The following is a 27971-nucleotide window of genomic DNA, read 5'->3' as shown; positions in this document are numbered from 1 at the left end:
TAGGTACCTCCTAAAATGTACTTTTAATTTAATTTCTTTATACATATTTTTGATATACTTTATACATACTTAACATACTTAATATTTATGCGTACTTAGATTTTGTACAGAAGATTCAGAATATAAAATACCCATTTATTAGAATTACGGTAGGCCTTTTAGAAAGGTTACACTTTGCCTACCTATTCCTTTAACTAAATGAGCTGGTTGTCACAATATTGTTTGACTTTTTAGTTTTCATTCAACATTTAAAGGTAATGACTAAATTAATTGCTCCTTTCTTCCTTCTATGTGTCATCCTGATTCTGCTGGACTATCTGCTGAACTTCCTGAAAACGCCATATTTCCCCTATTTATTGTAATTCAAATTGGGGGTTTGTTCTAAATGGACTTAATGTAGCATTCTGAGAGATTTCCTCAAGGAGGCCCACCACAGATGGGTTCACCTATGGTTAATAGACCAGGCTCTGAAACTCCTCAACCAGCTATGGGTGGTGTAGGTGCCGTCAATAGTGGACCCAGTGGCTTTGGTAGAGGAAATCCTGGGGGCAGCTTTGAAGGACCTAACAAGCGTCGCAGATATTGAAACATTCATTTTTGTACTCTTGTGAAATTGAATGAATGACTATCTGGTGTTTTAACTATATAATTTCAACTGTTACTTTTGAATGGTTTTACTGTTAATATAGACATTAACCTTTTTTGTAAACTATATAGACTTTTTTTTTGTATTTAGTCATAGGCTTAGGATAGTATAGAAATAATGCACTTCATTTTTGTACATCAGTTGTTTGTGACTGCCACAAAATATAATGTGACCATGCTGTGAAATTTGTGAGTTACATGCTTACAATAAAATAACAGTTTAAATGATTTTGAAACACTGCTATGAATACTATCTTTAAATTTAATTGTAATTATCCATAATTATTTTTCTTTGACAATGCCTATCTTGGGGGGGGATCTGCTTTATCCATTGTAATTGTATGAAAATAAAAATGCAGCTTGCAATACATAGAAAAAGTTGGGGTTAATGCAGCTTTAGAAAATATGAAACTATTGGTAAGCCAATATAGATTTGTGTTTTTTTAATCAAATATGTTATTTTTCAACAACCTGTATAAATCTCTTTGCAATGGGATTGTTATCGTAATGTAATCCTGTGTTCAAGTTCAAATAAACATTTTGAGCCTTGGAAACGTACAAGTAGTGAATATTCACCTATGATCTTAACTAGATTATGTATGGAAATAATTTCAAAGAAAACAAATTTCATCATTTAATGGATCATTACTACTATTTGCATTTGTGCTTCCTCTGTAGTGGATTTATAAAATATATTCAAAGTATTCTTTTTCACCCAAAACACATTTTCTTTTTTAAAAAATATTTGCTAGATTCCTGTCTTTCAATATTAAAGAAAATGCTTTGTTTAACAAATTCTGGAAACACTAGCAACTACTAGCACTTAATAATTTTGGTAGGCAAAATATTTTCAGTTCTGCACTTCATTTAAATATGTAAATTCTTTTCTATTCTTCCTAGATGAAATAGACTATGCCAACTGGAAATAAAAATATGAATAGAAAACTATCCAGGACTTCAGTTATATAATGCAAGTTAAACGTAACAGGATTTTAATATATACTTGTATAATTATAGTATCATGAAAGCATTTTGTATTGGATATTTATTTTGTTTTATTTTGACCGCTGTATAGGCAAATCAGGTACATTAGAGATACACGGGAAACAGCTGTTACTGCATAAGCATAACATGGAGCAGTGATGACTCAATGGTTAGAATGGTTAGGCTAAGTCACTGCACACTGCCAGGAATTTGATTCTGATCAAATTTGATTCTGATTCGGTTCAAGATTGACTCAGCCTACTAACCTTCTCGGGTCAGTAAAATGAGGACCCAGATTGTTGAGGGCAATATGCTGATTCTGTAAACCATCTAGAGCAGGGGTGTCAAACTCAAGGTTAGGGTTAGGGTGCTTAGATCTGGCCCACGGGGCCACTCTGGAAACAGCGAAGGACTGGGCCACGGTGCCTCTGCCAATGAAAATAGCTTGGGGGTGTGTGTGCACAAACTCCGTTTTAGCTGGCAGAGGGTTTCAGGAGGCCGTTGCAGCTGAAAACGGAGCCCGGGAGCCTGTTTTCGCTGGCAGAGCGCTGGCACCCTCGACACAAGTGACAGTGAGATGGCCATGCCCACCTTGGCCATGCCCACTCTGGCCCTCCCAAGGTCAAACACAACCTTGATGAGGCCCTCAATGGAATTGAATTAAATTGAGACACCCCTGACCTCGAGAGTGCTGTAAAGCACTATGAAGTGGTATATAAGTCTTAAATGCTACTGCTATTTCATGTTATAGGAGTGGACTAAGTATATGGTTAAACATATTTATTGCCAGTGCAAATTTGATAAGATTATTTTTAAGAAACAAGATGGAAGACTTCTCTGATCCCATATTTATATGAAGCTAAAAGATTTGCCTAGGATATAAGGGAGTGTGTGAAGCAAATGATTAAAGGTCTTACAATGTTATTACACAAATACTACAGCTTACCTATTTGCGTGAAATATTAATGCAAATATGTAATTTGCAGTATTTGTATCCTTGTTTTCCTAAAAGAGATCCACACGGTCATATTTTTATCTATGAAAAGGTGAATGAGTATCTTTATATTGATACTGAATACTTCAGTTTTTCTTGTTCTATCGGCTGCAGAAACTACAACTAGATTATCGGGTCTTAGAATTTATTATGCTATTTGTTTAAAGAAACACTTCCTAGATTTACATTTTAAGAATTATAATATCAATATATTATATATTGATATATTATATATTATATTATATATTAAAATATATGTATATGGCTCTAATTTTCAATACTTCCATTATGTCACTCTTAAATAATAAAGAGATCATGCACTCAGCTATATTTAAGTCACAGAATCTAAATAATAAGTTCAAACATTCTGACCGAATCGTAGGTTTGAAACATGAAGGTAGTCCTTGGTTAATGATGTGATGTCACTTGACCAAGCCATCTCATATGACAGCTCCAGCATTCCAGTTATCCTTGTTAAGCGTTAAACATAACAATACTTGGTTACCATTTACAACTACCTGATGGCTTCCCCACTTTCTTGCCTGTTTGCAAGGATTGTTTTTTTTTTAATCTTCCTTGAACATTTTAACATTTGCACCATGAATAGGGGTAATGTGATTTTATTACAGAACTGGAACTTAAGCTAGTAAAAATCCTAATGACAGAACGGCTTATGTATAAGAGCTTAGATTATTGAAAAAATAAATGAAACTGCTGTTTAATTTAATGAGTGATTTCTGTTACTTTTATTGAATTCATTTGCACACAACACCTTTAAAGAAAACTTGTTTTCCAAGAATGCATGGAAATTACTCAATCCCAGGAAAAGATTTAGTTGCTTTAAGGGTTTGCAGTATTAATACTTTTGAGAAGCACCAGTTTTACAATTTTTTCCATGCATCTATTATCTTTAAAATGAAATGTATTTAAATTATAACTAGATTGCACATTAATTTTGTGATGCGCAAAGAATTTTTTAAATGAACAGTTTGTTTAAATACTTCGATATACTATTAACTTTTCTGAATGTGTTAATTCACTATAGACTATTTTCTTTCTCAACTTTTTAAAATTCCAGATTTCTAAAACATCTGTTACCCTGTCTATTACCTCGGGTACTAATTTTAATACTGATATTTGGAATTGATTAGCAAAAACATTTTTAAAATAAACACTGTCGACAGAAAGTAACTTCTTTTTAAGTCTAAGTTACGCATATTCATTTTAGATTTTAACTGGATTATCAGAATATGTTTTCGTATAACAATAAACCAAGATTTCTTTGGCGAATGGTTTCTTAAGCAAGAAAAAAATGAAACAAGTAATCTGACTTTTTTTAGCTAATTCCAGGTTTATTTTCTCGTGAAGTTTTAGTATCGCTTTATAATGCTTTGGTAAAACCACACTTGGAATATTGCATCCAGTTTTGGTCGCAAGTATATAAAAAAAATGTTGAGACTCTAGAACAGGGGTAGTCAACCTTTTTATACCTACCGCCCACTTTTGTATCTCTGTTAGTAGTAAAATTTTCTAACCACCGGTTCCAGAGTAATGCGCCATGTATCGTTGTCTGGGCATGCCTTTTGCACATCGTGGATTGGGTTTGGGGGTGGGGGGCACCGGCTAGCAGCTCTGCTTGTCTGTTACAGCTGGGTGGTGTGGGGAGATGTGCGAGCTATTCTGGGATGAGGCTGTTTTGTTTGTGGTTGCACTATAGCGCCATTTGGTTTCACTTACATAACGTGAACTAAACTTATGCGCGGGTGATACAAATATATTTTCAGAAATTTAAATTGTCACGGGGAATTTTATGAAAACCTAATGAAAATATTTTTAAATAATGCTATGAATTTTTTTTAAAAAGTCAATTAAATAAAAAAAAAAGAAAGTGCTTCAGTATCGGACAAAACCCCTACCGCCCACCATGAAAGCTGGAATGGCCAATAGTGGGCAGTAGGGACCAGGTTGACTACCACTGCTCTAGAAAGAGTTCAGAGAAAAACAACAAAGATGATTAGGGGACTGGAAGCCAAAATGTGGTTGGGTATGTCCCATCTAAAGAAAAGAAGGACTAGGGGTGACATGCTAGCAGTGTTTCAATATCTGTGGGGCTGCTACAAGGAAGAGGGAGTCAACCAAAGGACCTGAAAGCAGGACAAGAAGTAATGGATGGAAACTAATCAAGGAGAGAAAGCAATCTAGAACTAAGGATAATTTTTTTGACAGTTCCAAATAATTAGTGGACGTTGTGGGTGCTCCAACACTGGAGGCTTTTAAGATGAGAGTGGATAAACATTTGTCAGAAATGGTATAGAGTTTCCTGCTTGAGCAGGGAGATTGGTCCCTTCCAACTCTGTTGTACTTTTATTTCTTTGACCATTGTTTAGAGGAAATGGATAATGCAAAGTAATATATATATATATTTTAATTTCAGGAATAAATTTAGGCTATATTCTAATGGAATGGACACATTCACATCATGATCTTTGACTGTTGTGCTTTAGCTTCAATGAAAGTTCCTTCTTTCTGCTGCCATCATTATGCTATGATACCACATAATCACTTTTGCTTTTGGAAAGGGTTCTATTGAATGAAACATGATTTACTTTTCATTTACTTTACTTCTCAGTCAAGCAAATTGTCAGTATTTGTTATGCCTATTTTTAGATGTATTTATCATGGAGTAAATATATATTTTACAATGGTTTATAAAACCAGTATTCATTATCTAGTTTTGCTCTTATATAATAAACTGATCTTTCTGAGCTTGGCATTGTCCATGTGTGTTAGATTAAAATTTTCATAACTCCAATCAGCAATTAAATTGTTTAAATATCAGGATTTGACTGTAGGCATTCATAATACAATTTCTGATTGTGGTATAATGATTGATTTAATTGCTGGTTTACATAGTTGGGGTCAAAATAAAACAAAAAAAAACACCAAAATGGCTTACATACATAGACGAATAAGAAAATGAAAAAACAATCTTCAGTGTTCATATTTTTCAGTGTGATTCTGGCAACAGTACAGATTAAATATAATAGAGAAAAATGAGCATATGCATATCTATCTGGTATGAAAATGCATATGTTGATACAAAACATGCATAACCACCTATTAGAAAAATTCATAAAATGTAAGATAAAAACAAAAACTTGAGTTTATTAATAAATCCTTTAGGGAAAGCATGTCCAAAAATATCCCAAACATAGATTGGCGCAGGATAATGCAATAAAAAGTTGGAACATTTTAAAACCATATTAATATTCAAATACCCTTGGTCTTGAGTCTTATTTTTTGGCTTGGATAATTGATTTTATCAATGTAATCACAACCAGCTTTGTAGAGCACTGCATGAATTGATAATTGAAAAAACTGAAGAGTATTTTTCTACTATCTGAAGTTTAAAATATTGGTGATGTCATATTCATAAAAACAAGTTGAAGATTTTTTTTGTCAGAGGTTGCTCAAATTTAAATGAATTTTTAAATCAAATATCTAGGATACAGATCCAGCATTCATGAAAAGTAAAATCATATATATAAATTACATTGGACCACAGGTAGTCCTTGACTTGCAGCAGATCATTTAGTGAACATTCAAATTTATAATGGCCCTGAAAAAGTGATTCATCGTTTTTCATACTTTCATCTTTGCAGCATCTTCTCGCTCATGTGATCAAAATTCAAACACTTGGCAACTGACTCATATTTATGACTGTTGCAGTGTTCCAGGGTCATATGATCACTTTGTTACCTTCTGACAAAGTCAATAGAGAAGCCAGATTTCCTTTATTACTATGTTATTAACATAACAATTGCAGTGATTCACTTAACAACTGTGGCAAGAAAATTTGTAAAATGGGCAAAACCCATTTAACAACTGTCTTGCTTAGCAACAAATGTTGGACTTAACTGTGGTTGTACGTTGAGGACTACCTGTAGTTTGGAACTTGATTTCTAGAGATATGACATCTCTAATCAATAAATCTAGTTTTTTCTTCCTAGTGTTTTCCCCAAGTACAGGGTCTGTTCTTCCCCCCTCCATCAAGTGTGTATTCATCTGTTGATTGCAACAGGAATTGACTGACTGGTTTGTTACCCAAATCTGACATTGTGAGCTGAAAGAGTGACTGGTCCAAAGTCACCCAGCTGGCTTTCATGCCTAAGGCAAGACTAGAAGAACTAAATAATTTTTAATCAAACTCTTGAATATAAGCTTTATGTTGGTTTGAAAATGAACTTTTTTCAATGTTGGCTAATAAAGTAAACCTGATCATGATGGCATTATTACCATTATCCCCAGTGTCAGAATTTCAACTATTTTCTCGTGTTTGAACAGGAATTTAAAATACTTTTGCTGAAATATTATTATTCTGCTCCTCTTCAGGATGGACAACTTCCAGTAAAAATTCCTAGGGAACAACAGATTTTATCAATCCAATTCCACAAGAAGAAAAAACCATAGAATGACATTTTGTGTAATTTTCATACTAGTCATAGGAAAAAGAACTATGAACTGGATAAAATAATTTAAATTATATATCATTAACATCAAATTATTTCTGATGTGAAGAAATTCATAGGAAGTGAGGTGTAGTTTGAGAAAAGGAAATACATAAGAAATCTTACTGCTTAAGTAAACTGACTTAAAAACTTGAATTGGTTTGAATACACTTTTTGCCATCAAAACAAATTCTAGAATCTTGTTTTCATCTTGGGTGAAGATGTTTTAACTTATCTTCATTTTTTCAGAGATGGACAGTTTATAAAAACAATGGTAGTCTCAAGATGTTAAAACCAAAAATTGTTTTCCATTTCTATTTGTGCAGGAGGAAATGAATATCTTTTAAACTAGCTATAATTAAACTTGTAACAAGGAACTGTGGTTAAAGTGGGTAATGGAAACTTATTTTTGAATATTTAAATTTAGATTTTGGAAAGTATATATGTAATTTTACTTACTGTATAACAATTTTGTCTAGAATATCTTCGCAGTTAGATTTCACTATATCTGATGATTATTTTTGATACTGCAATAAAACAGATTCTCACGTTAAATATTTCCTAACTATTCTGTTGTGAGTTGTAAGTGACTGACGGTATTCTGTGATCACTTAAAACATGGATGTCTCAGGCAGCTTATCTTTGAATAAACTTCCTATATATATCTGTTACAAAATGTAACTATAGAATTTGTTTTATTTACTGTACATTATCTTATAAACTATAATTACAAAAATATGGAAGCAGCAGGGATTGCTTTGTGGAGGTGCAGTTAGAATGCTGTACTGCAGGCTCAACTCTGCCCACAGCCTGCAGCTCAATCCTGATCGGCTCAAGGTTAACTCAGTCTTCCATCCTGAGGTCGGTAAAATGAGGACCCAGATTCTTGGAGGCAATATGTTGACATTTGTAAACCACTCAGAGTGCTGCAAAGCACTACGAAGCGGTATATAAGTCTTAAGTACTATTGCAGATAGCCCTCACTTACCAATTATAGTTGAGACCAGCAACTCTTGTCACTAAGCGTGCAGTTGTAAAATGAAAAGTTACATGACCATGATTGACTATCAGTTCTGACTGCATTTGTTAAGTGAATCACTGTGGGTTGCTGAGTACAGTATCATGTGGCTGAAAATTGTGACTTCCTGCTGGTTAGAACCCAACTGTGAGGGTGACAAATGGTGATCAGGTGACTTTGGGATACTGCAAACTCTTATAGAAGTGTGCCAGTTGCCAAACACATGAATCATAATCGTGTTACAACAAGGATCCTGCGATGGCTGCAACTTGAGTACCAGCCATAAGTCTTTTTTTCGCTCACCAAGTGATTGGTAAGTGAGGACTAGTTGCATATATTGATCTGCATTGCTCCATTTAGCTCTTCAGCAGATCCTGATGAGTTTCTACAGATAGTCTGCACTGTGATAAATCTTACAGAATGTATTTTAAACTATTTTTTAACCTTTATTATGCAGAAACATGTAAACTGTATATTTTAAAAACTTGTTGAGCAATTTTAGTTGCTTTTGAAATTTAGGTGGGTGAAAAAGTCTAGTTTCAGCAAAATTGGTGATTCAGAAAAGCAAAGCTTAAAGGCTAATTTACTTGTTTCTTTATTAGATTTTTATTCCATCTTTTTTACAGTATAAGTAACTTCAGGTGGGAAACAATAATCTTTCCATCACCTCTCTTCCCCATAACAACAACCCTGTGAGACGGGTTTGGCTGAGAGAGAATCAAAAATTGCCTAGCCAGCTTTCATGGCTAAGGCAGGACTAGAACTCACAGTCTTCTGGTTTCTGGGCCAGCATCTTAGCCACTACACCAAATTGGATTTACGTTTTCCATGTAAAAGATAACAAGGTTAATTTTCAGCATCATTTTCTAGAAGCAGGAATGAGTTCCTGTGGAAATTCAGGAGAGCTGTTGCAAAGCAGATCGTATAATAATTGAGTTAGGTAGCCAAGTTCTCTTTGATTCTGCATAAGGTAGCTTTCTGAAAAACTCGTATTTATACCATGCTGAATATAAAGAATATGGCCTACCGTTTTTTTGAGGTATTGAAATAGATCTCAAGTTATATAAAGTCTTATTTCAGTTTATTCAGTCATTTTTGTTTTAAATTTTAAAATATTATGAAGTTATGGCTGTTTATGATCTGAATAAAAAGTTGTGAGATGTCAGCATCTGATGAAGCAGCAGGATGTCTGTTTAAGTTACAGTTGGTGAGAGAAATTTAGAGTGATCTGTATTCCTGAAGTACTGTGATATTCAGCGTGATCTGAGCTTCATCTGATTCCCGTTAAAAGGTAAAGAGATTCTGATCAAACTCCTGAAAAATATACTATAGAGAAGCCTTAATTAAATGAATTCTTTATTGGAAAATTTATGAAATTTTAAGATACTTTAAGACACTAATGAGTCAGGGCTGATATTGAGAGCCCATCCCCATAAAAAATACCTACATCAGTGGTCTGATGCTGTTCGTGATACAGTATTGTGAAACTAAATCATGTTGTGATCGAAGGGGATCTCTGCTCATCTCAGAGAAGAAGTTTTTTGTAAAAGTACTAACAGAACCATCACCAAAAGCCTCTCACCAATCCATCATCAATCTGATAGTGTGTAATCGGAGGGTATGTCCAATTACTGTTTTCGTTCCCAAGAGTGGGTCACCCACCAAATATCACCTGCTAATGGCAGATATTTACTGGCCACTCATGTCATTGGTCAGAAGTTCAACACAAGGTAATGACTGAATGAGAGTGAAGTGTACGGGAGGATGTTGATGAAAAACATTGCTAGTCAGGAAGCATGTTGTCATGCACCTCACATTTATCAAAATCTATCTGCATGATTCAGCAAGGCTATTGGAATGTATTCCTTGAGCAGATGAGAATAAAGTGAAAAAAATTGCCTTGAATGAGAGATGCTGTATTTGGGGACAAGATTGTATTCCAACAACAGAACATTATGTTTACTGAAAAGCATGGTGATGTAAATATCAGGGTGTTTTTCAACCTCAGAAGCCACCTTATAATAATAACAGGAATATGGAATTTGGATTGTACAACAGATTCTACAAGAAATCATCAGATCTCACAAATCTATGGTAGAATGGCTAAAGTCGAGTTAAGTTTCACATTTTTAAATGGCCAAGCCAAATTCCTGTCCTTAACTCAATTGAAATATTATGATATGAACAAGTTATCTAGGACCATCTAGAAATAACTGAGTTGAAGGACAGGAGTATTAGCTAAAGGAGTAATTATTTAATATAGCTAAAGCTGTGGCTTATATTTTTCCAACATAAGTCATTAAATGTTGGCTTATAAATGATATGACACAGTACCCTGTTTTGTAGTTACTTAGCGAAATGTATTAAGGGGTTTTAAATGAGGCTGATACATTGTAGACTGTGGTATTGCAAAATCATAGAGTTCTGAAGAGTTTCTTTTATCACTATACACAGACTTTTTGAAAGGCTGAAAACTGCACCTTAGAGCATTAGATGACTAAAAGAGTTTCAGCATTTTGATATGTTTAAAAAACAGAGAATCAAAAATATTGACCAGGAAGCTATTAAATGTATTCTTATTGTGAACATAGTTAACAATTCAAGTGATATCTTGTAAGGAAATAATAAGTATTATGCATATTTAAGCATGCATAGTTCTGAAGATGATATGAATGGATTATAGAATTTAAGGAAATCTATTGTATTTGCTATTTTAGCCAAAATAATAGTTTATCATATCCCGTGCAAAGATTGTTTAATGTTTAGCCAAGAATGCTTCACAGAGGATACAGCTTAGTGCAATAATTTATATTTCTCTGTCATGCTAGCTTATTAGATATTTTAACGTATCATTTGTATTCAAACTGGTGTCACAAATCTTTAGATGCTCTCTGACATTCCTTTCTTTGCATATTAAGTGAAAAGCTCAAAATATAATATTTTTATACTATTATCCTATGTTCAAATACTTATGAATTAAACCATAAATTTATTCTTATTAGATATTCTTTTAACAGAGGACTATAGAGTATAGGAATACAATATGAAAAAAACTAATCCATAACTTTCTGCAATGGCAAACAGCCTCTCTTCCCCTGACATTCTTGCACATGTATGGCGTGGCTTAAGAAGTTAAAGCTCCAGAAAGACTTTTAAACCTGCTGTCTCTGTTTTGGAAGTGGAATTAGGCTTATCCCAGTTTCTGCTGAAATGAAAGGTAAGATTCCATGGACATAAAAAGACTTCCAGTATTTCTACTGCTTGGAAAATTGTTTAAATGTTGATAGGAAGATTTAAAGATTGCATTTTGTTTCCCTACAATTATCCTGTCTATAAGTCATTAGGTATTGTTGGATTTACCTATCTGTTTTTGTAACACTGAGACATGATTTCTTTGCACTGTTACAATTTGACTGTTTCAATAATAACCCATAGGGTTCATTTTTAATTAATTTTCATCTCAGTTGGAAAACTGTACTGCACCTATATTATATACGAGAATTTTAGGGGAGTATGAATATTAAGTTCCCTTAACTCTGTGTGTCATTTGATTCTATTCTTTGTTATAGTTCTATAAGTAGAATTATCAAATAGTATAAATAAAATACAATAATATCAAGAATTGTAAGTAAAATATATTGAAGGTGTGAGCTCATGTTAGAATATACCCAGGTCTTTCAAATGTTCACTGAAATGCAAAACTCATGTGGTTGTTTAAATTAATTTTCTAAATCAGGTGCTTTACTGATAAGTGATTTATGTGGCACCATTTGAGGGAGTTTCTTCCAAAGTTTGCAGTTTACTTTCAACATGCAATTTATCAACATTCAAGGAAAAATACATTTTATGCTTTTTAAAAAAAATTTTAACATGAAAAATACAAATGGTACATAATAGGTATTGTGAATAAATAGAACTTTTATTTCATTTAAAAATCCAATAACTATGAACATGTGATATATCAGAAAATTTCTTATTTTCTTATTGAATTGAGACAAGAATTGGTAGACTACTATTTGTGTAATGCTGTCTTCTGATGTTTTCATTTCCCATTTTGAGTGTCATTAAGGAACAGTGAGCAAAATGGTGGGCAGGTGGTTCTGGTAGGAGATAGAATTAGTGAAATGTTTAAGGGCAGAATTTTATTTCCCATTAGGAATTTTTGGAAGCATCCAAAAAGGGTCCTAAATGTCTTCACAGGTAGTCCTCGAGTTACAACAGTTCATTTAGTGACTGTTCGAAGTCACAACACTTTTTTCACACTTATGAGTGTTGCAGAAGCCTCATGGTCATGTGATCAAAATTCAGATGCTTGGCAACTGACTCATTAATGACAGTTGCAATGAATGAGTCATGTGATCACCTTTTGTGACCTTTTGACAAGCAAAGTCAATGTGGAAACCGGATTCATTTAATTGTGTTATCAACTTAACAATTGCAGTGAGTCACTTAACAAACTATGGAAAGAAAGATGGTAAAATGGGGCAAAACTCACTGAACAACTGTCTCATTTAACAACAGAAATTTTGGGTTTAGTAGTAGTTGTAAGTTGAGGACTACCTGTACTTTCTGAACATATAGGTTGGACTCACAAATATTCTTGTTTTTCTAGGATTAACAATATAATTCAAGTTTCTTAAGTCATATTTTTGTTGCTGGATATACTTGCTTTATTAAGTTGTAGATGGGTTCTTCAGATCTCTGCTTTTATGTTGATACACTTTTTAAGCAAAGCATTTGGTAAAATGGTTCTTTAATTTTTTTTATACATCTTTATGATATGTAGACAGGTGAGAATCTGAAAACAATGTTATTTTTAATTATTTTCTAATTTACAAATGTATTTACATTAACATTTAATTATAAATAATATTGATAGACTGCCCAATCTATGGTACCTAATTCAAAGAAATCACAGAAAAAACTTAAACTATTGAAATATAAATGTTCTTGAGAGTAAGAGCATTTCTTTATTTAGTCCAACAGTGACTAAATTGATTCTGTTATCTGTAAATACAGCCTTGCTGAGACACTGAATACAGTACTTGTTATAATGGCATTCCTAATCCAGGTATCTTAAGTAATTTATGATTCATTACCGTGTTTCCCCGAAAATAAGACTCTGTCTTATTTTTTTTTGAACCCTGAAATAAGCCTTGTCATGCACTCAAAGCCCGATTGGGCTTATCATCAGGAGATGTCTTATTTTGGGGGAAACAGGGTAGAAGATATAACATTGTATCAGATGTTTTTTCTTGCCTAATTTATACTTTGCAGTTGCTATTTTGTGGAACAAGGGATTTTAGTGTAAAGGGCACATATATATAAATATAAATATATTTACCAACTAATGCACAATTATTTTTTTCATGTTGTAAAACATTATTTTTGAAATGCTGTTTTGTAAAATGTTATTTCATGGCCTGTGTTATTTTTGAAACACAGTTTTGACTGTGCTACTCATACATTTTTACTGATGTTTTTGATATTTGAAATTGCACTATGTTCTTCTTTACTTATAGAATACAAATTATGCTGAGATGAATTCATGTGTTTCCTTCAACTCAATTAATTAGGATAATTTCCAAAATAAAAGCCAACTTCTAGTTGCAAAATACTGGCCCAGCATATGTTCTATTACCATGAGCTGAAATTATCTGCAGTTACTGTGTTATAAAGCAAGAGAAGGGAGATAATACTGACTCATGGACCATACTTGCTTTTCTTGCTTTTGGTTAAGCATTCCAAAAGCTGCTTCTGTATTTGGCACTTGAACATCTGTTGTAAGTTGATTATACATTATGCAAATTTGAATGAGTGCTTTTGCTCATTATTGATAATTTAGTTTTAAAAAGCACATGCAGTAAACTTAAGGTCATTTTTCTTTGAGCCTCATACAATTTTTTCTTTACTTAATTAAAGTGGGAGTATACAAGTGTTCCTTTCCATGTAAAAAAGTATGTATGTATATTTCCAGTTTATAAAGTACTTCTTTCTTCTGTTACAGAGTCCACAACAGTAGAAATGTTTTTTGCTCTGCTGTTATACAGTATTAGATAATTCTTTGTACATTTTAAAATAATCAGATGAGATTTGAAATTGACAATATTGAATATATTGGTATAGGAAAAATCTTTTCTGAAATTTTAAAATAGGGCAGTCTGTTTAGGGAATAATAACTTTGTTTAGGGATTCAGAGATTTAAGTCTCTTACATAACAACATATTTTTTCATAATATTTCAGCAATGTTTCTTAAGGTAAAACTTAATACCACTGGTTTGCAGACACCTCCTTGCAAACCCTCCCCCTCTCTTATTTTTAATATTTAAAGTTTATTTTAGTTTTGAAGAAAATTGTAAGAAAGTGCTACAGGTAGCAAGACAGTTAAGTGAGTTTTGCCCCATTTTATGACATTTTTATTTAACAAATAACTGCAGTTGATAAGTGAATCCTGCAGTTATTAAGCAAATCTGACTTCACTCATTGGCCGCTTTTTGGAAACTGGCTGGGAAAGTTGCAAATGATGATCATATGATCCTGGGACAGTGTAATTGTCATAAATACATGCCAATTGGCAAACACCTGGTTTAAACCCGTGACCATGGGGATATTTCGGTGGTCATAAGTGTGAATACTGGTCATAAGTCACTGTTTTTAGTATCATTGTAACTTTGAACAATAATTAAACCGAAGACTACCTGTATATACCCATTTTCCAGATTTACTTTTTTTAATCTTAATTTTGAGGAAAATTATTGAAAAGTGGTATATCCCCATTTTCCAGATTCTTTCTCCCCCTCCCCTCCTAGAATGCCTATTTCATATGAATGGCTGCAGTTCACTGCTTTATTTCTAAAACAGAAATGAAATGAAACTGAATTGGTAGAAATACAATGGCAAAAAAAAAATCCCATGAGTTTCTTTTTGGTACATTGGTGACCAGGTCATAACTGCTGTGATAAGCACTCTTAAGTATTTTCTCAAAATAGAGGACCACAGATAAAGGCCACAGCATTAGATAGTTGTATAACTAGTACACAATAAAGGAATAAGCAGTGTAAATAAAATATATCTTTTACAAATATACAATTCAGCAAGTTTCTAGCATATGGAAGGTTGCGCTATAACTTACCCTCAAACTTTGCCATTACATATATAGAATAGTTCTGTTTTCGTCTAAAGCATATCAGAAAGAATAAGAGAATTTCAGATGTTCTTACCATATTCTGTATATTAAATGCATATTAGACTTAAGTGAGCATATTTCTCATTTCACAGAAGCTTAAAGATTATAAAGGGCCATTTATGCCATCCCTTGCTCAGTGAAGGAATCCACATGAAAGCATCTCCCATTTAGGCATACAGTTAACTTTTCTCATTCCCTAATCTATAGGTTTGCCTTAACTGTTCCTCATGATTCACTGTTCATATCTGGAGTCAGGTTACTTCTTTCTAGATAACGTAGTGTTTTCTCGCTTGCTTCCTTAGCTTGCCTGTCTGGCAACAATACACAACTAGACTTTCTCTAGATGGAGGCCTGCATTGTGATATGACGAGGTACCAAGGTGTACCAATACAGAGATATTCTGTTTTACTTTGTTTTTATCTTTTTTTATTTGAAAGTTGTTATGTTTACTGTAAATTGTTTTGGGATGTTCTACAATCATAAACATGGAAATAAATGAAAAAAGCAATGCATTTAAATCTATGCAATGGAAAGAAAAGAGAAGGTGTAAAACTTAACAAAGGGTAAAATGCAGTTTAAATATGAATGAAAAGGCTGAACCAGAGGTCAGAAAGTAAGAATGTATGTGATTTACATTGTGGTGAACATGAACATACACACACACACAAATACGCAAGCGTGCACACACACATATTCACCACAGTGTAAATCATATATGCAAATAGGAATCCATGAACTGATGATAGATACATTTTAATGTTGGAAAAACGTGCTTACTCTGTGCTGAAATCAATCCAAGAGAACAATTGTTCTGCTAGGGGATATGAATGGATGGGTAGGGACAAGAAAAGAAATACATAGTAGGTAATTAGACCATTGAAGACCCAAGAATAAATGACCATGTGTGGAACTGGTATGTATGTATTTACAGAATATAAAAATGAACCATTATATGAGAAATATGCTAAATGGTTTGGGCATATAAAGAGATTTGAATGAGGACTAAATTGGAAAACAAATATTTGAAGGAAGCATGAAAGGGTTCAGTAGAGGAGAAAAAATTGTGGGAAATCTAAAATAGAATATAGAAACCTTGGGAGGTATAGTAAGAGCAAGTAGTATAAGAAGTAGCGTACAGAAATGTGGAAGTACACTGGTTTGCAAAAAATCAGTGATATTGGTGGAAGCTAATTTTAGATATGTTTCATTTCCTCTTCCGTCTCATTTAAATTTTTTGTGCTTCTTAACACTACTTTGCATCTCTGTATCTTGTTGCTAATCCTGAAAGGGGAGTACTGCGATGGGGATATATATATATATAGAACTGGAATGGAAATATCTTTAATAAATAGGTAATATTATGCATACTTGTTTACTATTTTTTAAAAAGGAAAGAATTTGAATATTTTGCAGAGTACTATTGACAGAAAGTGAAAATACCTGCTGCAATAAAATTAAAGAAATTGTCATCTACATGTACTTGAAATTTGTGGAAATATGACAAATAATTGTATCCAATCAATTTTGTTCCCTTTCTTCATAAAAAATATGATTTGGTCCAAAAGGGAATACCATGCAACAGACTATATCTCTCTTTCAGCAAGTCTTTTGACTTAAGTCAAATACGCCATCCTCCTTAAATAAAGTTGAAAAGTGTGGACGGGAAAGGACATAATGGGGATACAGTTGCTTGAAATGCTACAAGTAAAAGGTAACAATTTTAATGGATTGATATAAGAATGAGAAAGGATGCCAGATAGCTTTCCGATTATGAATCTTAAAATGAGGAAGGAAGAGACTCTATATTTAGAATATTGGAGATTACTGTCAAATGGAGTGATATTGCAAAAACTTTTTAAAAAGTCAAACATGATAATATACTGAATATGCTTTCTGTTGATTACATTATGAAACTTATGTATTATTAGCATATCACATGTAGGGAGCTGGGATTGTTATTATAGTTGGTCTCAGTTTATCATTTATGATTCAAGAAAGATGTGAACTAGCATTTCTCAGCCGGGTTATCTAACCATAATGCAGTATCAGATCATCAATGCTATTTATTACATTTCAATAAGAACAAACGGTAAATTATAAATGCAATTTAAAAATATGAATATATAAAATAGCAGAATTTATTAAAAAATTCAGTTGCCTTAATTTAATATTGTATCTGAATTAGCAATTAAGGAACATACAGAGTTCATTGAAGAAACTTTGTTAACTGTAGATTGGTTATTGTCTCAGTTTTCCTCTTAATTGAGTTTACCATGTATCTTATTAGGTAGGATTGTTGGAACCCCATTGTAAGCAAAATTAAATAACACATGATTATTGGTTGTGAAGCAGGGACATATTTGCCTCATTTTGATTTGCTGGATACTCGCCTCAACTGAACAAATCCAACACTTAGATAAGTAGTATCTAAGTAAGTTACAGCATTTTTCAGACAGTTTCAATGGTATTGGTGGGATTTCGTCCCCGCACCAGATCACAATGGAAAACCTATCCTTTCTGTTATATTTGAAAGTTACACAATTACATATATACATACTATGCACTCATGAATACATACATAAAACCCATGGCGATAATGTTAAGACATTTTGGGAGTACAGTATGGGGGGAGGGAATACTTTTTAATGCAGTAGCGTATGTCTTGCTCTGAATGAACAGGCTCTGAGATTTGTAGTTACCACCCTAATGGTAACTGCACTGAATCCTTACTATTTTAACCTTGGGCTAATATTTGCCAAAGAGCCCCCTTTCATACTGACACAGATTAAACACCTCAGATTTGATTTCTGTTTAGTGTTCCTGCTGCTTTTAAAGTGGAGCTCTTTTAAACAGCTTTGATTATTTTATTTGTGTTTAAATTGGTATTTTCAAATATTGACATCATAGACTGTACCCAATGTTTCAGGGTAAAATCTTAAAAATTGTTTAATGAATAATGGATCTTTGTTCATAATTTTGCCAATTAATATTGTTAAATTAAAAATTTAAACATTTATTATACTCGATCTAAAATAATAATTTTAAGTTTCATAAAAACAGCAAATTTAGTTTTCTCTTTAAATTACAAAATCTGTTTATTCAATTTTTTTATCTAATAACATTGCTTTAATTGTGAATCTTATTTGCAAGTAAAATTCCTAATTGTACTCTGGACTGGAAATAAAAATCCAAAAATTGTGGTTGTAAAAGAAGTGTAGGAAGTTTATATTACTTGAACTGGGGCTATATGTATTACTTAAACATTGATTCTGTGGTTAGAAAAGCTGGATTCAGTGCTTAATATATAATTACATTTTAAATTAGATATATATATTCAATTATTTTACTGAAATCTGCTTTTGCTAATGTTGTATCTGGGCAGCATCCTGCTTTCTGAGCCAATGATCACTATTCTTTCCCATACATTTTCAAACTTCTCTTTTCAGTGAAATATTCTAGAAATTGAGAATTAGTTTTATTAAATTCTGCAGCCTATATAGTTTTGAACAGAATACATAGAGCTTTTTAAAGAGATCCTTGAGTTGAGCTCAGTTCTTGACAACTGTAACCAAGTGCTTTGGCAGCATTACACAACAATTGTTTTAGAAATTCCAGTGCCCTGGACACTCCCACTCAGCTTCCAAGATCAGCATGCTAAGCCAAATTCAATGGAATGTTTTAACTTATCTTTTTCCTAGTCATTTATTATTAGAAGAAAAGCACTATTACAATACAAAATACTACTTTTTATCTGTCTTCCAATTTTATATAATCCTATTTTTGAATGTCTTAATGCAATCCTCTTTTTTGAGCAGAACGTGTGAGGTATATCAGTTTTTCTAAATATGTTTGAGGAGAACCTTGTCAGCTTTTCAGGTATACACGGGAAGGGTGATGGTGGGGAAATTAATGAATTGAAAAGTATGTAGAGCGTTCCCAAATTATAAAGAAAGTGGTAAGCTGATTTTCACTGTTGAAGTCCTAGTGTTTAGAAGAAGAAAAATTATATTTTTATTTGGGATAGAAATGGGTTTTCAGTTTTACATAAATCTGTATACTCCACCTCTCAGAAGGATTAATTTCATTTGCAATAGATAATTCTTAGATGAACCTTGAGAAATAACTGAAGATTACAGTAAAGTGTGTATAGTCAACAAAGTACAATGAGAATACTTTATTTAACCAGGTGTAATTAAATATCTTTCTAGGAAGCTGTTAAGATTCTGAAGTACGGCTGAAGATGCAAAATCACCTGGGAAGGATGAATTCTTTATAATATTTCAGGTAACCTTTGTTTTTTCTTAACATCTCTTACTAACCAATGGTATGTGGAGGCTTCTTAATGCTCAATTTATGCTCAGAAGCAATCATTTTTCTGCAGGAAGCTGGTATAAACTCCTCACTGGTAAGGGTGACCAGCTGAATGAAGGAACAAGATCCATAATATATCGGGGTCCAATTGGAAAACATATTTGAAAGGAACAGAAATATCCAGGGGGCATCATCAGAAAAGTCAAAATGGCCACCAATGGTATAAATGGTGCTCTCTGTTTTTTTAATTGCATTGCTCATGTGACCCATAAGGAATAGCTTCAGTTGCACCATTGTTGCTTCCATCTTGACTTTTTAAACCATATCCTGCATATACACCGTGAAGGAAGCCCAGTTATCTTGTAGGGGAGATGGACGGCATATAAATTTAATAATAAATATGGGAGTATTTGGGGCAAGAGTTTTTAATCTCCTAAATTATTTTTAAATTTACTGGAATACTGAGAATGTAAGGGCATACTTAGGCTGTCGGTATATTTCTTTGGAGCAGTGAAACCTCTTTCAGTGCATGCTAAACTTCATCTTTTTTTTATTAAAAAGTTTTACAAAAAGAAAGTTTTTTACAAATAATTCCCCTCCTCCTCCCTCCACCCCTCCCCCACCCTCTCCCCCTCCCCCACCCATCTTCACCCATCCCCCCCCTCGACTTCCCAGAGCAAAATACAGGGTATAACATCTAACAAATATAAGCTAAACTAAGCTAACTATCCATAAGCTCCCAACACTTTCCTAGAACCTTAACTCCCTTTTTACATGAAAAAAATTACTAATACAATTCTTACATTCTATTCACTCATAAACCACTTGATACTCTTTAGTCTGATACTTTTTGAATATAATCAAACCATCCTCTCCATTCCAATATGTATCTTTCTTGTGAATAATTTACTCTCTATTACCATACTTTTTATACTTACATAAATTTAACATTTCTAGCCCAAATTTTTTCCCAAGTTTCCCATCCACTTCTTCTGCAGTCTAAGTCCATATTTATTATTTATTTGTATTAAAATTCCCCTCATATATGCTTTGCTTACATCCCAAACCAATTCCCTAGATGTACCCCTATACATATTCATAACAGAAAATTCTTTCATTTGTCTTTTGCCTTCTTTTACAATCTCTTCATATCTAAACAAATTTCCATTTAACCTCCAAAATCTCTAAACTCTCTTTTCCTAATCTGAAAAAAGAATCATATTTTTAATCTAATATTCTAATATATGTTTCCTGCGAACAAATCACATCATTCTTGAATTACAAATAATAAAATATCTTAATTCTCTTCTGTGGTGAGTTTAAGCCGTTAACATTTCCAAGTTGAGAATCTAATTACTATTTCTTCCTCTTCGGCCTAACCCCCCGACAGCTTCTACTTTATTAATTTCTCAAATTATCACTTGTGATTGTTGCATCTTTTTCTTTACAATTATTTCTTTTTCTTTACGTTTAATGACTGCTCGAGTCATTCTTTGCTCCTTTACATTTCCTGTTTTTTCCAGTGGTTCTTGGCTTTGGAAACTATCTAGAAGTTGCAGTGAATCTTCTTCAATAATTACAGCCCCTACTTGAACTTGTGACTGCTTTCCTTCCTTCTGCCACTTTCTTGCCATCTCCCCTTCTCTTCTCCGCCTGGCTTCTGGCGATGGTAGATTCCCAGCCTTTAATACATCGGTATAAAAATCTCTTTCCTTCCAGATTGTGTTAAGACGATTTCTTTTTCCTGTATAAGTCACTATTAGTCCAGCTGGAACATCCCATCTAAACTCTTATCTGTCAGTTTTTAAGTTCATCCACCAAAAAGGCAAACTCCTTTCTGTTTCTTAACATCTTAGGAGGAATTTCTTTCAACCTAATACCTCTTGTCCTTCTATTTGGATTTTATTTTTACAGGATTCTTGTAAAATTTCATTTCTGATCCTCCTAGTTGTGAAATAAATCACAACATCTCTTGGCAACTGTATCTATCTGGCAACCCAGGAGCTAACTCGATAAATTTTATCAATTTGAATTACAAGATCTGCTGGTTGCTCTCCAATCATCTGTGCAAAAGCCTCTACAAGGATCTCTTTTAAGTTCTCTCGATTATTTTCTTTCAATCCTCTCACTCTCAAGGCAAATTCCATCAATCTATATTGTAATAAGACAACTTCTTCGTCTGCCTTCTCCAGCTTAGTCTGTATCTCCTCCATTTTATTTTCCAAATTCAAATTAGATTGATTAATTTCTTCCACCCTTTCATCCAGCTGAATCATATTGTTTGCCAAACTTCGAAATGCTAACACCATACCATGTCTTCTGTTATATCTTTGTTTCGAGCTTCAACAACATCTTTAATTTCCAAAATCTCTTCTACAATTTGCCTAAATTTTCCCTCCATACCAACAGTTTGCAACTCTAAAGCTTCCTTTAAGGATTCCTTTAAAAATTCCTTCAAAGATTCTTGTAAAACTTCAAAATTCAGTACTTGTGGATCAGCCAGAAGTTGTGGCTTGTGTGTTTGAGCTGACAAATCTCCAGCGCTTTTGAGAACACCAGGTTTAATTTGCTTAGGGGCCATTTCTTGCTTTAAGTTTATAGCTTGCAGCAATAAATTCAATACATCCAATTCTCCTTAAGTCTTTAGATTCTATAATCCTTTTCACTTTTAAGTCTCTTCGCGTAGCTATAGAATACAGCTTTCCAACAGCCTTAAACAGTGCTAAGGGCGCTAACAACTTTAACAAAAAACTTTCTTCGCTTTCGCTTTCACGCCCTCTTAAAGCACAGGCGCCATTTCCTTTACTCTTTTCTTCTTAAATTGTTTCAACAGGGAACAATATAAACACAGAGTTAAGGTTTAGTACTTATAATTGCCAGCACTCCTGTCTTTGCTCTGTCTGCTTTGAAGTCAGATTGAAGTTTCATGTTGATTGCAGAGGTGGTTGCGGCGTTTTGTTCTGCTTAAAAGCAGAAGCGTCCCGGATCCGGAGCTCTGTCGGGCTTTCCAGGGAGCTCTCACCCTTCAAGCCCCTAGAATTGCTCCTGGGGCTTTCAGGGAGCTCTACCTTCACCCGACTGCTCGCCTTTCCCTCTTCTCCTGAGGGAAAGGTTTTCAAGCCGCCTGACAGCTGATTTTCGCTGCCTAGGCGGCTTTAACGCAATCATGGGGCTGGCGATCCTGAAGGATCGTCTTCAATGCCTACGGCGCCACCGGAAGTCCGCTAAACTTCATCCTAATGTAGTTTCCTATTTAATAACATCACATCCATTTGGCCTAGATTTTAACTTCTTCCTCATCTCAACCAATCATCACTCCAGGAATATTCAGTCACTTTTTTTGATGTTAGATAACATAGTGCAGTAGATTTAGGAATCTCTGTATACTGATGATGTTCCCTGGAAAGTTTTAGCTTAACTCCTCAGCAGTTTCATGTAAATGTTGAACATCGTGAGGGAGAAGATGAAAGTCTTAATGTAATATTAATTTTGGTATCCATGTCTGAGTTTTAACAGTAGAGAGCCTTCAATAGCACCATCAGGACAAAGCCAAATAAAAAGGAATGGAGTTATTCTCTCCACCACCCCCACCACCCAAGCCAGTCAAACACCCACAAATCCCATCAGATTTATGAAGGTTATCATGGTTGAAATGTAATAACGACATGTTGAATGTTTTTCAGGACAGTTGCACCATGCAGAATTAAGCAAGCAATTGTGATCTTGGGGTTGAATTGACAAAGAGGAATCATCTTAAGAACAGTAATCATTAAAGCAACCAGGACTACAACGAGGACACCATTTTAAAACTTTGAAGTAACTATCTATTCAATTAGGAATGAGAGTTCTATGGCATAAAAATGCCAGTCATTTTTTTTTTCATTAAGAGTGATTTTCCATGTAACAATGTTTAAAGGGAGAAGTATGGCATTTAAGGAGAATTTTGCTACTCCAAATTCCTATGTCTTTAAACTGAAAACAGCCATGCTGAATAGGGATGGTGGGAAATGTAGCCAAACCAGGTTGAGAAAGGAATGAACAGTGGAGAAAAACCTGGTCTGATGAAATCCCAGATGCTAGAACAGCAATTTTATTGTTGTTCTACTGCTTTTAGTCGCTGCATATTTTTTCTCTCTTCCCCCATTGATTGAAAGTTATTTATACAACCCTGTCTCTTTTAGCATGTTCCTTGATAATCTTTTAACTTGAAATTTTGGGTTTTAGAAACAGGGTAGTACTCCATAATTGAATATTTTAAATTATGTAAAAGTAAAGGCTGTCTGCAATTCCTGAAATCTTTGGGAGCAGAAAAAAAAAGGGAGTATAAAACCCTACTGAAATTTTTTTAAAAATGTGTAGAAAGATCTCTGAGAAAAATTGATTCAGATGTCTGAGATGGGAGATAATATCAGATTTTGGTATATCATATTAACCACATGAAAGAGACTAGCCCTAAAGTACATATTCCAATTATAGTTTCATGTTTATTTCTAATCACTTTATGCTTCAGAAAGTTGTAACGTGGGGCTAAACAAATGTCCAGGCCACAGGTGTCAAACTCGCCATGTCATGTTGCTGTCATGTAATGTTTCACGATGTTTTCCCCTTCGTGGAGCTGGGGTGGGTGTGGCCTGAGTGTGACTCATCTGGCCATTGGGCCACCAGTTGAATCCATTGGTCTAGGCCCTGCACACAAAGCATTTCTCAAACTATTTCAACTACCAAATCAAAGTATACATTCATCAGAACAAAATGTATTGAAGATGTAATCATATTAGAAGTTATTCAGTTATATTGTCAGGTTGGGAAAGCTTCGCAAATTGACATATATTTTATTTGGACTATTTGTTTTTAAAGGTTGGAGTACAGCTTCAAAACTTCATTCAGCTTTTGATTGAAGAATCCATCTTGAAACTTAAGAGAGCCCCACATTATTTGATCAAATATATTGCTCCTGTGAAACTGAAGTGGAAACCTATATCTACATAAGAACAATGCTTGAATTGAGTATTTGTGATAACTATGTAAATTTTCAGTCATTAAATGATTCCAAAATTAGTTTATGCTTGCTCCTTCATTTTCATTTTGTTTGTTAGCATTAAAATAGTGATTTCTATATTATAGGTCACATTTTACAAATCCCATTGTAGGAGTAACCTTGGAAGAAAGTAATTACTGTTTCCATTTTACTCACAAGTTACTGTCTTGTGTGTCCCTAGCTCCCAAAATCGTAGTAGCCAGCAGTCTCAGCCTTAAAGGAATAGGTTTGTGATAGTGCAGTGTTGGCACCTTTTTGGCACTGAGTGCTGAAATGGGAGCGTGCAGGTGGAAAAGTGCTGGCACAGATGTCCATGCCAGGAAGCTGAACTTCCGATTTCTGGCGTGCGCATGTGTGCCGGCCAGCTTCTTTTCTCACGCGCATGCGCACCAGAAGACCAGGTGACCGGCATGCATGCACATGCCAGAAAATGGAAGCTCAGCTTCCTGGCATGTACATGCACGCCAGGGAACTGTTCTTTGTTTCTGGCACTCCCCCGCGCGCAAAGACCATCTGTGCGCCGGAACCCAGAAGAGCAGCAGACAATGGCTGGCATGCCCGGAAAGATAGCTCTGTGTACCACTTCCGGCATGCGTGCCACAGGTTTGCCATCACAGTGCTAGTGCAAGGATCTCTATATAATAGAGCCCTTGGTGCTGAGCGTGGTTGTTTTGCTTACAGATGTTTCATTACCTAACTAGGTAACTTAATCAGCGCTAGTATGGGATTTGCGCTCTGTTTAAATTCAGTAGCTTGCCTTGCCAGTGCTGGGTTGTTGTTTTTTTTCCTCTTGGTTATTAAAAACAACTGCACAATAATGTACAATAGTCACAATAACGTACAATTCATACACAGAAATCAAATTAGTGGACAATGTTCTTTGTACTTCAAGCAGTCCCATCTGTCGGCTTGATTTACACTTGCCTGGTTCCTTTGGATGACTAGCTGGTGATTAGTTGGCTTCAGAGGGAAGAAAAAAGATGCTGTTTTCTTTGAAAGAAGCAGTAGTGTGCCTTTTCTTGGTCTTCCTTTGATTCAGCTGATGGATAACTTTCAACCAGTCTCCAACTTTCCCTTTTTAGGGAACCAATTGCAGAAAACTGAATATTTTAAATGGTCCCAGTTAGGCCCAGTTATGGGACTGAAACTACTCTAATTAGTCTTGTGAATCAGCATCAGGACTTGGGGAGTGGAGGATAGGTGGGTTAGGGTTAGGGTTGGCATTTGACACTTGGCATTCAGTACCATTAAACATAATTTTTTTTTTCTGGACCACCAGCAAAGTTGGGATGCTGAATGGTTCTATGTAGTTCACTAGTAGATATAGGGAGGACAGCTTTTATCCACAAATACTCAAATTGGAGACATTAGAACTCGATGTCCTCACTCTATGTTTATAAACATCTGCATGAAAGATTGGGAAAACTAATATTTAGAGATCCTGAACTTTGTCTTTGGACCTATGAGGGTTTGGATAAGGTCAAACAAGCTCAAATACTACAGAGATGGAATTGCAATTTGTCAATAAACAATGTGGCAATCCAATATATTCTGAGTGCCATTGTTGAAGAGTTTTGTGACATGGAGATCTAGGATGCTGTTTATGCATCAAGTGAACTTTATGGCGGTAAGTACTTCACCCAATTTTAGTTAATGCACCAGGTAAGACTCTACCTAGATAATGCTACCTTGATATTAACATGCCCCAATTATTACTCAGCTTAGTGATGCCAAACATCTCAAATTGTCCATGCTTCCCTCCCTACTGGGCCACCCTGAACACAACTTCAGTTCTTGCTGCCTTGCTGTTTTCCAAAGTGCACAAAGCTTGGGGAATAGTGCGATCAGATGGTATTCTCTGTTGACAGGCCCATGCATACCAGAGGATGCATTTGGTCACAAAAGGCTTTTTGGGAAGTGGCTTTGGAGTATGCTGTTCTGCTGCGTCTGCAAACCATGCAAAACCACATCTTATTCTCTCATGCTTTTTGGATGCCATGCAAGAGCACAGCCCTTATGTGACTGCTGGAGGCTCCAGAGTCCATGTGAAAATATATCCCATTCCACAGCCTCTGAAAATCATGTATGAACAGAGCGTGCTTTTGAGAACACGTGTTGAGTGTTAGTGAATGTTGGCATTTCATCCAAAACATGCCATGTCAAATGTGTCCTAGATTCATCAGTGACCTAGCTGAATTACATGTAGTAATTCGGACCTCTAGATTGCTGGGGGAAAACAATCTGCCAGTATACAGTAGCCCCAATTTTGAAGTCGCTGCATTGGTTATCAAGTTTTGAGGCCCTAACTAAAGTGTTGATTATTGTTTTATAGCCCTATATAATACAGTGCTGGAATAAATCAGCCAGTTTCTTGCTAGAATTGAATCTCTCAACGTAGCCTGAATATCTAGTGAAGGCCTGCTGAGAATCCATTCTCTGAACCCTACCACACTTCTCAGGAGATGCATGCATACTTTACAGCCCTTCACACTGGTAGCTTCCTCCTTTACTGACTTTCCAGAGATAAGAGTATGACCCCCAACACATTCTGCATTTTGCAAGGAAGTAACGCCTTGCTATTCCCATTTGTTTCCCTAGTTTACTGAATGGCCTATACCATAGGAATGTTTGCTTGTATTGGTTGGGGCTTTTTGCTTTAGTTTGCCATTGTGATTTTTTGCTTTTTCTCCTTGGGGCAGGCTACAAATATATTTAATAAAATAAATTTGCCACCCTTCAGTTTTTTTTTAATTTTAAAAATAAGGTTAGTTCAAGAAGCAAGTGGAGATGTCTCAACTGATAATTCTAAGCTATTACTAGGCTTTTGATTGCCTACCACTGGAAAAAATGATATTCAGAGTGCACAGACTACTGCTTTGAAAAGTGGCTGTAGGTTATATTTCCTTGCATTTCCAGAGTGGAAGAACCCTTGTATGTACTTGTTGATAGCCACAAATACTATTTTATATTCATCTGAGCAGAGATTTGAAGATAATCTTTACAGTTTATTTTTGTAACGAATCAGGCCCATCTATTTCAAGGTATCAAATATTTCATTCTATGACTTCTTTTCAAAGGCAGTGATGGCCAAGTGGGATCAGCATAAAGAAAGTATGGGAAAGCTCAAGAAACTTCAATTTTAAAAGCAACTGTCTTAGTCAAATTATTCAAAAAGTTTCAAATACCGGTACACTATAATGAATTACAACTATTACAGTTGTATATGTATATTTTATATTGTATTCACAGTGCTTAAAAGGACACCCTAAAATCTGCATTGTTTTTT

The 27971-nt window shown here is 34.5% G+C and overlaps 1 protein-coding gene across 10 annotated transcripts in view; it reads left to right on the top strand.

The window, feature by feature from the left end:
• PSPC1 (paraspeckle component 1) overlaps positions 1–24705 on the top strand; it is a 66176-nt gene extending 41471 nt beyond the window's left edge. For 2 of the 10 annotated variants that reach the window (XM_058186415.1, XM_058186413.1), the window contains 3 exons: positions 19545–19620; positions 23336–23463; positions 24505–24705. In XM_058186415.1, the coding sequence (XP_058042398.1) occupies positions 19545–19574 (30 nt within the window). In that variant the 3' untranslated portion in view covers positions 19575–19620; positions 23336–23463; positions 24505–24705. Of the gene's footprint in view, positions 1–400; positions 11367–16936; positions 17048–19544; positions 19621–23330; positions 23464–24504 lie in introns of all 10 variants that reach the window. The other 8 variants (XM_058186412.1, XM_058186414.1, XM_058186411.1 and 5 more) reach the window with 7 other exon arrangements.
• Positions 24706–27971: the final 3266 nt, after the last annotated feature.

The sequence above is a fragment of the Ahaetulla prasina genome, chromosome 5, assembly GCF_028640845.1.
Source record: "Ahaetulla prasina isolate Xishuangbanna chromosome 5, ASM2864084v1, whole genome shotgun sequence".
NCBI lineage: Eukaryota > Metazoa > Chordata > Lepidosauria > Squamata > Colubridae > Ahaetulla > Ahaetulla prasina.
Note: the sequence above shows the minus strand (reverse complement) of the source record. Positions and strands in the feature narration are given on the sequence as shown.